Source organism: Herpailurus yagouaroundi, unplaced genomic scaffold (genome assembly GCF_014898765.1).
Source record: "Herpailurus yagouaroundi ecotype Mexico unplaced genomic scaffold, PumYag 216, whole genome shotgun sequence".
NCBI classification, from domain to species: Eukaryota; Metazoa; Chordata; class Mammalia; order Carnivora; family Felidae; genus Herpailurus; species Herpailurus yagouaroundi.
This window is the reverse complement of record NW_024412447.1, coordinates 10,064,754-10,074,861: the sequence shown is the minus strand read 5'-3', so window position 1 is coordinate 10,074,861 and position 10,108 is coordinate 10,064,754. Positions and strand designations below refer to the sequence as shown.

At 56.4% G+C, this 10,108-nt stretch overlaps 1 protein-coding gene and 1 long non-coding RNA gene across 2 annotated transcripts; one reads left to right on the top strand and one right to left on the bottom strand.

Annotated features, from left to right (window-relative positions):
* The first annotated feature begins 5,412 nt into the window (after positions 1–5,412).
* ABHD11 (abhydrolase domain containing 11) lies at positions 5,413–7,716 on the top strand. Its single transcript, XM_040456143.1, has 6 exons — positions 5,413–5,597; positions 5,752–5,887; positions 6,402–6,575; positions 6,748–6,918; positions 7,041–7,222; positions 7,433–7,716. The coding sequence occupies exons 1-6, from the start codon at positions 5,479–5,481 to the stop codon at positions 7,563–7,565; spliced, it is 915 nt and encodes a 304-aa protein (XP_040312077.1). The 5' UTR covers positions 5,413–5,478; the 3' UTR covers positions 7,566–7,716.
* LOC121017733 (uncharacterized) lies at positions 7,663–8,825 on the bottom strand. Its single transcript, XR_005784874.1, has 4 exons — positions 8,738–8,825; positions 8,315–8,409; positions 7,966–8,086; positions 7,663–7,882 (listed from the first exon to the last, which is right to left on the bottom strand). It is a non-coding gene; the product is annotated as an uncharacterized LOC121017733 (long non-coding RNA).
* Between the last annotated feature and the right edge of the window lie 1,283 nt (positions 8,826–10,108).

The following is a 10,108-nucleotide window of genomic DNA, read 5'->3' as shown; positions in this document are numbered from 1 at the left end:
TATTTCTTTGTTTATTTATGTACAGCTGTCTCCCCCACCAAACAGTAGAAAAGCAGAGAATTTGGGATTTTGGTTTTTTGTGTTCCTTGAGGAATAGGGACATGTAATTGCCATACCCCTAGCTTTAAAAATCATAATTGGCATTGGCACATGCTCAGTAAATATTTGTCGAATGAATTATTGGACTATTGATTTAAAAAGAAAGTCAATCGTGGAAGGATGTGCATGGCATTTTCGCAATTATGACAGTCAGTCTACAAACTTCAACACGCGATGACACTATTTCTGTGATGCTCCCCGTTCTCCCAAGGCCGATGGAGACAAGTTGAACTTCAATCCTGCTGAGGCTGGGCCACAATTCCAGGATATTCAGCAGGGCCAAATCTGCTTGGGGGGAGTTGCTGAGAGAGGGACAGTTTGGACAGTATTGAGCCTTCATGCAACAGATGACTGCTGAGACATCGTCAACTGATTCAATGGCCCCTTTGGTCCTGCGCCCTGTACTGTGTCTGCTTTGGGCTTGGGACCGGGGAAAATGTTACAAGCTGCCTGCCTAGTAGACCCATGAGCTGTTTCCGCTCTGGAGGGCCTGCCAAGAAGCAGGTGGCAGGTCCCCTTCCCATTCTGGGCCAAGCTCTTATCTCTGCTGAGAAATTCCCTTCCCCGAAGGGCTTCAGCTTTTGAAACACACAAACCAGCTTTTCTGCTCTTGGGTCAGCCATATGCATCCCCAGGGGCAATAAGCACAGAAAAGCAGGAAAACATAGGAAAGAACCAACTAGATTAACACAGAAATACATTATATGTTTGGAAAAAATCATGCTGTCCACCATGCGGGGAAATGACTAGAAAGGCCAAAATGGACAACAAGTCCACTGGGGAGTTGGGCACCCCAGGGGGAGAGATGGGGCCAAGGTGTTGGACAGGAGAGGGTGGATACCACAGCCATTCGGAAGATTAAAATCAGTAGGAACTTGGTGAGGGATGGGGTGGGGGTGGGGGAGGTAAGGAAGAAGGAGGCATCTGGAATGACTCCTAAGAGTCTGCCTTGGGAGGGGGATGGCTCTCCCATTGCACAGAATGTTCCCACCTCCTCCACCGGAAGCACTTTGCCCAGCCCCCCCTCCTACTCATCCTTTAGACCTCCATTCAAGCCTCGCTTCTACAGAGCCACCCTACCTCACCCCAGGGCCAGCTGGATTCTTGGATTTTATGTTTCTTCCTTTGAATATTTACTGGGTGTGAGATGACACATCCATTAGTGTCTCCCCCCCCAAGACTGTCAGGCTGTGAGCGGATCCGGGCTCATCCTTGCAACCCCAGTGCCCAGCACATAGTAGGTGCTCAATAAATAAAGGCTCTGAAACGCAGGCAGAGGAGGATGGAGTGTATCCTGCAGGCTGGTGTTTCTCCAGGGGAGTGGAGGCTGCTGGGTAAAAAAAATACATAGACCCCCTCTGCCACCTCTACTCTTCACTCTCCTCACTTTGTGCTTGTGATGAGAGTGTTACTAGGGGTACAGTGTGCAAATGAGTCTGGAAGTAGGAGAAAAGTTGATAAGATTGCAGTTAGCAGGACCCGTGGGCGTTTCTGGAAGGAAGAAGAGAGTAGATGAAAGTAGGCATGAAGGTCTGTGGGCCTGGCGGGAAGCTCAGAGGGGACAGGGTGCAGGAGGGGCCCGGAGGTGGCAGAGAGGGCCCCCAGGGGTGTTCGGACACCAGAGCTACAGGATGATCCTGAGCAGTCCCCACCTTCTATCCGTGGCCCGAGGGGCCTTCCCAGCCTGGTCTGAAGGAAATAAACACTCTGCTCCATCCACTGGTGAGCAGCCCCTGAGTTTGCTGTTTTGCTCATGGCTGTGTCTGGAAAGGTGTCTGTGTCTAGAAAAGCCCATAGTAGAGGCTCCAAAGTATCTGTTATTATTGAAGGAAGGAAGGAAAAAGTGAATGTTCTCAAAGGGCTTGGTAAGTCTAGGGGAGGCACCGGGATTACCAGGCTCCTGTGGGAAAGGCTGCTGTGAGTATTAAACAAGATCCTGTTTTTAAAGAATGCAAGATCAAAATCTGAGAAGACAGAGCTGGGCCAGACCAGGAGGAAGCTGGGCAGGGAGTCACCTAGTGGCCGGCTCCCGCTCCCCCCACCCCTAGGCCAGCCACTCGGGAAACCTCAAGGGGTCCTCCGGGGGAGCGCCGCCCCAGCAAGACCGACACGTTCGCCCCACCCGGCCGGCAGGCAAGAATTTGCCCCGCTGACCTCCCCAGGCGCGCTGCTGTCGCCATGGCGACCAACCTGGAAACAAGCGGCCCGATTGTCCCTGCTCAGCGGGGCAGGTGAAACCCTGGCCACGTGACCGATACTGAGCCAGGTGCGGTGACTGGGACACCCGCCGCCTCCCCGCCTTAACCCCTTCAGCGCCGCCGCCCCCGGGGCGCAGGGTGCCTGCAAGCCGCAGGCCGCACCCCTTCGGGCCCCGGCTTCCCAGCCAGAAGGGAGGTGGCTAGATACCCGGAGCACTGCACTAGGAGTCACATTCCCGGGAAGGAATTCGGGCTGGGCCACGCACGTGCTGAGTGACTGGAGCTGGGTCATTCCCCTCCCGCGTCTCTATGTTCCCGGCAGTAAAATGAGGATGACAACACCCTCCCACTACCCTGGGACTTGCAGACGGCTGGAAGGGACGCTAGGAGTAAAGACTCCCAGTGCAGTCTCATTTTGCACCCCTCTCCCCCCGCGTGACCGCAGCGTCTCAGGGACTCGGGAAGGCCTCCCCTCCAACAGCTGACACTCCCCCAAGACGGACACCCTCACCAACAAACCAGTTAGGAGCTGGCCGGTTCCTATCAAGCTGCGGAGGGGTGGGCGGCCCCCAGGTTGACCCCTTCCCAACACTCCATCACCAGAGTCCTTCCCAGGTGGTGACAACCCCTCTCTCGCGGCCCCACCACTTTCTCTAGAGTGTTCAGTGGAAACCTCAAGCCAACTGGTTTTTCCGCTTGCCTCCAGGCCCTAACCAGCCACGTGATGGGGCCTGGGCCCAGGTCTCAGGAATGTCTCCGGACTGCTTCTGCCATAGACCCAGGGCTCTGGGCAGATGGTCAAGGGTTGTGGGCCAGGCTCAAGTTACCTGGCTAGACTGTAGGCTGGAGCAGCTGTGGGGGGTGGTTTGAAACCACTTTTGAAATACTACCCTTCTGAATCACCATCACGATGTCAACCCCCAGCCTCTTCATCCGCCAATTCTAGAAAAACACCCTGCTTGATGTCTCCTCTGAGGACCCCTCCCATGCCTTGGATCGGCTCCCATTCTGGGCTCAGATGTCCTCATCACTCCCCTAATGACTATGCTGGTAACAAATCACCACACCACCTGGTGTGTTTAGCGTCCCCAGTGACCTTAAAGCCCTTCTTTCATTAGAACAAAACAACTGCCAGTCCCCAAGCTGACTCAAGGTGAAGGCCATTTTATGGGGCAAGGGATTTATTACATCTTCGAGTTAAGATGCATCCTACCAGGGGAGCCTGGATGGCTCAGTCGGTTAAGCATCAGATTTCAGCTCGGGTCATTATCTCCGGGTCATTATCTCACCATTCATGGGTTCGAGCTCTGCATCAGGCTCTGTGGGGACAGCTCAGAGCCTGGGACCTGCTTCAGATTCTGTCTCCCTCTCTCTCTGCCCCACTCACACTCTGTGTCTCCCTCAAAAACAAGTAAAGATTTTTTAAAAATTAAAAAAAAAAAAAAAAAAAAAAAGATGCTCCTACTGGTCCTGACTCCCATCAGGCCTGCCCTAAAGAGTGAGAGTCCTGGCTGGACCAGATGTCATCTCTGGAAGGGGCACTGACCCAGCCACCAGGTGAACCTTCACCTAAGCCTCAGCTAGTGCCCTGAATCTCTTCACGATCATTCGGTAAAATGATTACAATTGCACTTTGCACCAGATAAACAACACAGGACTCTGGTCCTCCAGAACTCCCAGCCTATGGGGACACAGAGAAAGCCAGTTCTAGAATACCATATGGTAGACTGACAAATGCTTTGAGAACATAGGATAGAAGAGATTAGTGTCAACCAGGGAAATCTGGGAAGGCTTTTGAGGAGGTGGCAGTTATCCTGGACATTTACAGTTGTACAGGACTTGGGCCACTAGCTATCTAGAAGGCAGCCACCCATCTCAGCAGAGGGAGTCTTCGGGATAAAGACCAAAAGGAAGGTGTGCAATGTAGATCTCTGATTGGGGAGTAAGAGAATAGGAAGCATGGGTGGAAAAGCAGGTAGGATCAGACTGGGGGACGCTAGGGATGCTGTTTCAACTCTCAAGTTTAAGGGTGGGGAGTCCCTAAAGGTTTCTGAGCAGAAGAATGCTGTAAAAGGAGCAGCGGGCTGAGACCTGAGACCATAGCACCACTGCCACCACTGCCCCAGACTGGGGAGAGAAGATGGCAGCCAGTCAGGCTTCCAAAGGGAGGCTTTAATGTGCGGGATGTGCTGAGTTCAAGGGTGGGAGAATCGTTTATTTCTCTGCTGGTAAAGAGGCGTGAGGTCTGACCCATTTCAGCTCAACGAAGCAAACACCCTCCAGTACAAACACCTGGCTTCCCACCTTGATTCGCATCAAGAACGGCAGATAGATAGATAGATAGATAGATAGATAGATAGATAGATAGAAAGAAAGAATGGCAGACCAGACAGCGGTTCTGGTTCTGCCTCTTGTACAAGCCATTTGCCCCAGTTTCCCCATCTCTAAAGGGTGGGCATGGAGGGTGGATGGAGATGAGCTCTCTAGAGTTTCCCCTAGCTCTTTCTAGAGTCCAGGACTTCGGGATGGGAAAGAGGTGCACCACCCGGCCTGCCTGGGCCCCCAGCTGTGGAGCACGACGCCTCCAAGCTGGCGCCTCCAAGACGGGAGCCACTTTTGGCGTCTCTCCGCGCCCGCCTGCGGCACAGAAAGCATGGCACCCACCCAAGGCGGGGCGTGAGGGCAGAGGAGCAGGCCAGGTGTGGGGCGCGCGCTGGCCAAAGGCAGGGGCTCCTCGGCTTGCCGAGGACCCGTCCCGCCGCCGCCCAGGGCTCCCGCCCCAAATCCAGGACATTCCAAACGGCGGGCTTGGGACTCCCACGCCACAGGACCCTGACTCTCCGCGAGGACTCGGCGCCTGGGGCGGGAGGGCGTTGGGCGGTGCTTCTTGAGGGGTGTGACCAAGGCATACGGTGGCTCCGCCTGGGGCGTGGCGAGGGCGGCTCTCTGGCCCGCCGGCGCGGTGGCTGAGGGGATTACGTAATGACGCAAGAGGAGGAGCTGCGGGAACAGACGGTACTCTGGGATTACATAAGGAAACGAAAAAGGGGGCGGGGAACTCCGCGGTAGTGGGCGGGATGGAAGGCGGAGCTGCAGTCGGAACTGGACAGGGCTCTGAGCGAAGGCGGGAGGCGGAGCCAGAGGATAGGAAGAGCTGCGAGCCTGGTAGCTGTTCCCGGGCATGCTCCGCTGGGCCCGCGCCTGGAGGCTCCCCCTTAGGGGGCTCGGCCCCTCCAGTCTCAGCGCCTCCAGGGTGCCCTTCGCACCCAGCAGCGGTGGCCGAAGCGGCACCGAGAGGAGGTCAGTCAAGGGCGCCATGTGGGAGGCCGTCCATCGCTCCTCCTCGTTCAGTTCGGCTCCTCCTTCTCCGCTTACGCCCGCCCCCCAGGCCGCTCCCCTAAACCCCTTCCCGAGCCAGCTTAGACCCCTCCTCCATCCTTGCTCCTCCCTCCAGGTCGGTGCTGCTTTCCTACAAACTTCTGGACGGAGAGGCGGCCCGCCCGGCCCTCGTGTTTCTGCACGGGCTCTTCGGCTCCAAAACCAACTTCAACTCCATTGCTAAGGCCCTGGCCCAGCAGACTGGCCGGAGGGTGAGCTTCCGGGAGAGGCGGGGTCCCCGGGAGGTGGGACCTGGCTGGGCGGGGCTAGGGAGATGGCCAAGGCGCGCCCCGCTTTTCCGCCCTCACTACTGGACACCCGGCGAGGAGTGGCCGGTCTCTCTAAGCAGAAATGAAGAGGTTGACCTTCTAAGGATGCAGGCCACATGGCACACCGTGGCCCTATGTGGACCCATTCATTCCGTCGTGCCTGCATCCATCCAGTCCTTCATTCGTGTTAATAGATCTTCAAGCTAGGCTCGCTGTCCAGTGCCTAAGTGCTAACACCTCCCTGGTAAGGGGACCAGCCCTGTTTGTTCACCAGGGTTGATGGGGCTTACCACCTTTTACAGCAGCCCATCCTTCTGTGCTCCAACTGTTTTCCACTTCAATATATTTCCCCAGGCTCCCTACCCGCCCCCCACCCCCTCAGCCTTCAGGAATGCCGTGCCTTCTCTATGCCCTGAATGTGGATGCCAGCTCTTCCCACCCTCACTCCGCTCCGCAGGTGCTAACAGTGGATGCTCGGAACCATGGTGACAGCCCCCACAGCCCAGACATGAGCTACGAGGCCATGAGCCAAGACGTGCAGGATCTCCTGACCCAGCTGGGCCTAGTGCCCTGTGTCCTCGTTGGCCACAGCATGGGAGGCAGGACAGCCATGCTGCTGGCACTCCAGAGGGTGAGCTGTCCCTATACAGGGCTTCTTCCCATCCTGTGTAGACCATGAGTGCCCAGCAGGCGACCTGGGACTCAACTGAGCCTTGGATGGCCAAATTCAGGATCTGGCAACTATGCCTGAGACCCACTGTGTCTGCCCTAAGGCTGGTCCCAAGTTTGGTTCTTTCACCCAGCCAGAGCTGGTGGAACGCCTGATTGCTGTGGACATCAGCCCAGTGGAGACCACATCCAACTCAGACTTCCCATCCTACATGGCAGCCATGAGGGCTGTAGACGTCCCAGATGACATGTCTCGCTCCTCTGCCCGAAAACTGGCCGATCAGCAGCTCAGCACTGTTATCCAAGTAATGTATCCATGTCCCGGCTGGTGTTGTGGGCTGGGACCTGTCCAGGGAAGAGTGGCAGCGCCCCAGGCCTCACACGGAGGTTCCCCCGCCCCCCACACCCAACTACTGGACCCCTACAGGACACGGCCGTGCGTCAGTTCCTGCTCACCAACCTGGTGGAGGTGGATGGGCGCTTCGTCTGGAGGGTGAACTTGGAAGCATTGGCCCAGCACGTGGACAAGATCTTGGCTTTCCCACCACGACAAGAATCTTACCCTGGGCCAACCCTCTTCCTCCTGGGTGGAAACTCTCAATATGTGCAGTAAGCCAGACTGGGTGGCGGGAGGGGCATGCCCCACTTACCCAGGCCCCAGCCTGGGGATCCTGCCTTGGGGAGGGCTTCGGTGCGGGCAGGGGGTGCCTGAGAGTTCTCAAATACCACTGGCATGTGTGTTCATGTGGCTCTCTCCTCCCTGCTTTGCCTCCACTTCTCTCTCCCCCCCATCTGGGCGGCCTCCTCTTCGACGGACAGTCCCAGCCACCATTCTGAGATCAGGCGGCTCTTCCCTCAAGCCCAGATGCAGACTGTGCCCAATGCTGGCCACTGGATCCATGCTGACTGCCCACAGGACTTCATGGCTGCCATCCGAGGCTTCCTAGCCTAAGAGTTGCTGGCAAGACGAGGCAGGAAGCCCCAGGCTTCAAGGCCCTGCAGCCTGTTCCACGTTTCCGCACAAAAGGACTCAGGCACTGAGAGGTCACGAGGGTGCAAAGGGTCAGACCTCAAGTTTTAATGAATAAAGACACTGCTCCCAAGCCCCCGGGCTGAGCTCTGTCACCGCCAGCGTCCCCACTGACCCAGGAGGAATCGGACCCAGGGAGCCCTGGCAGTTCTGGGGGTCACCTGGGCTCCCTGAGGGCCCCTGGACTCTCTCTGCAGCTGACTCTCGACCTGCTGTCTCACCAGTAGCCGCATGTCCTCCTGGGGGGCAGGAGAGCAGGTTCAGGGCTGACCCTGTGCCTCTTCCCCATGCCTCCCAGGCCCGGCTGGCATTCCCACCCTACCTCCCAGGCCTCCACCTCCTGCCTCAGCCTCAGTTTCTCCTCCAGGACCTCCAGCAGCTGGGCCTCCACAGCTCGCAACTTGGCTTTGCATGTGTCCAGCTCAGCCTCCACTGCCTGCTTCCTGCAGGCGGCAGGGAGAACAGCTTGAGCTTGAACCCTACAGATCTGCTTCTGGGCCCTGAGGGTGGGCAAGTGTGGCCACAGCCCCTGCCTTGTGACGAGGCGAGTATGCATGTGGCTTTCCTTCCAGGAATGCCTGACTTCTCACACCCTCTCCTGTAGCAGGACAGAGCCCTGAGGGCGAGCCACCCACTGCCCCCCCCCCCCCCCCCAAGCATCTGCCTCTCACTTGGCAATGGCTTCATCCCGCTCCTGGAGGACTTGGTCCAGCGAAGGCTCTGTCTGGGTGTCCCCCAGTGCTACAGCGACTCACGATTCTGGGCTCTGTTGTAGAGTGACAGAGAAGGGAGCAGGGATCTGGAGCTTGTCTGGATGAGGTGTCCCACCCGAGACCCTTCTGCCCTTGCCTGGGCTCTGATGCCAGTGTCAGGAGGTGAGCGGTCTGGAAAGTTTCATTCCCGTCCCCCAGTACCCATCTCATGGACCTCTGAAAGTCGAGCAGGGGGACCGTGCCACGCTGAGGGGGTGGCAGGTGTGGCCTCTGGCTGGCACAGGGCTAAACAGGGGACAGGGTGTTTGGACCCTCAAGGAAGAAAGAAGTTCTCACCCATTGCATAGGAAAGAGACAAGGTGGGTTCAGAAGGACACTTACCCCTCTAGGGCCCCAGACAGAGAGGGTGGCCTGGTAACTGGGACTCTTGTCAGTGGGGTGGGGCACGCGGACAACATGGCCCTTTGCCCTCCCTTCCGGGCTAGGCACTCCCAGTCAGGCCCCGCCCCCTGCTGGCAAGGCCCCTGCCTCCCCTCCTGGATCCTGGAACCCTCCCACCAGGCCCAGACCTTCCTCGGCCCCTTCCCGCAGTCACACATGTCCCTCACCCCAAGGGGGCGCTCAAACCACGTCTGAGGGACAGACAGCCAGGACGGCTTCAATGCTGACAGGCACGGGTACACCAGGCCCCCATCCTGAAAGGTTGGCATCTTGATCCTTTGAATGGCATCTATAACCACCTATAACCCATCTTAGCTCCGCAGAAAACAGGAGGAAAAATGTTTAACCATTCCTGGCAGGGTCCTAACATCTTTGGATGTCCATACTTCCTGGCAATAATACTGCTCGCTGTTCCTCCGGTATATTCCCAACATTCTAATCCTTGAGCGCGGTGGGATCCGCTGTGCTGGGGTTATCCAGGCAGCCCCCGCCTCCCTCCGTGCCCTCATTGAGCACACAAGTGACATCAGACGTGAGAGAGAGTGTTCCCCATTGAGAAGCCTCTTCAGCGAGTTCATGTCTAGGGGATTAGATCCTGAACTCTGTCCTGCATAATAAATATTTCCTCCAGGGGGCACCTGGGTGGCTCAGCCGGTTAAGCGTCAGCCTTTTGATTTCGGCTCAGGTCAGGATCTCAGTTCATGGGTTCAAGCCCCACATCACTTCCTCTCCCTCCCACTCAAGCACGCTCTCTCTCTCTCTCTCTCTCTCTCTCTCTCTCTCTCTCTCTCAAACAAACTTTAATTAATTAAAAAAAAATTAAATATATTTCCTCCAGGAACCCCCCTGCAGACATGATTCCTGGCTGTTCATGGGTGCCACTGAGTCAGGTGCACCTCCAACAGCCAGACCAACAATTTCTTTGGTTGAGTCCCAGGTGGAGAAGTGGGGTTCAGATGTACTCCCAAATACACCCTTTTTGTTGAGGAGATTGGTTCAGTGTGTTTTGAGAGGTTGGTCTGTGTGCCATGATCCAGACAGGACCCAGAGACCTGGTCTCAGGAACCTCCAAGGCCAGCAGAGATGAAGCATAGATATAATCAGAAAAGAGTGTCAGGGGGTCCAGGAACAGTGGGAGCACAAAGGAGGTCACAGGAAGTTCTGCAGAAGCTTCTTCAAAATGAATCCTGCAGGCCAGCAGGAGTCAACCAGGAGAAAGGCATTTCTTTTAACTTTTTATTTGGAAACAATTTCAAAACTGCCCTTCAGTGTCCAAAAAAAAAAAAAAAAAAAAAATACCTTTTAGGGAAA

Excerpts from the sequence above, each read along its gene's own strand:
- ABHD11 (XM_040456143.1), top strand. The coding sequence starts at position 5,479 with ATGCTCCGCTGGGCCCGCGCCTGGAGGCTCCCCCTTAGGGGGCTCGGC. Across the intron at positions 6,576-6,747 it reads TGCTGCTGGCACTCCAGAGG|CCAGAGCTGGTGGAACGCCT; the intron begins GTGAGCTGTCCC and ends TCTTTCACCCAG. Across the intron at positions 7,223-7,432 it reads GGAAACTCTCAATATGTGCA|TCCCAGCCACCATTCTGAGA; the intron begins GTAAGCCAGACT and ends TTCGACGGACAG.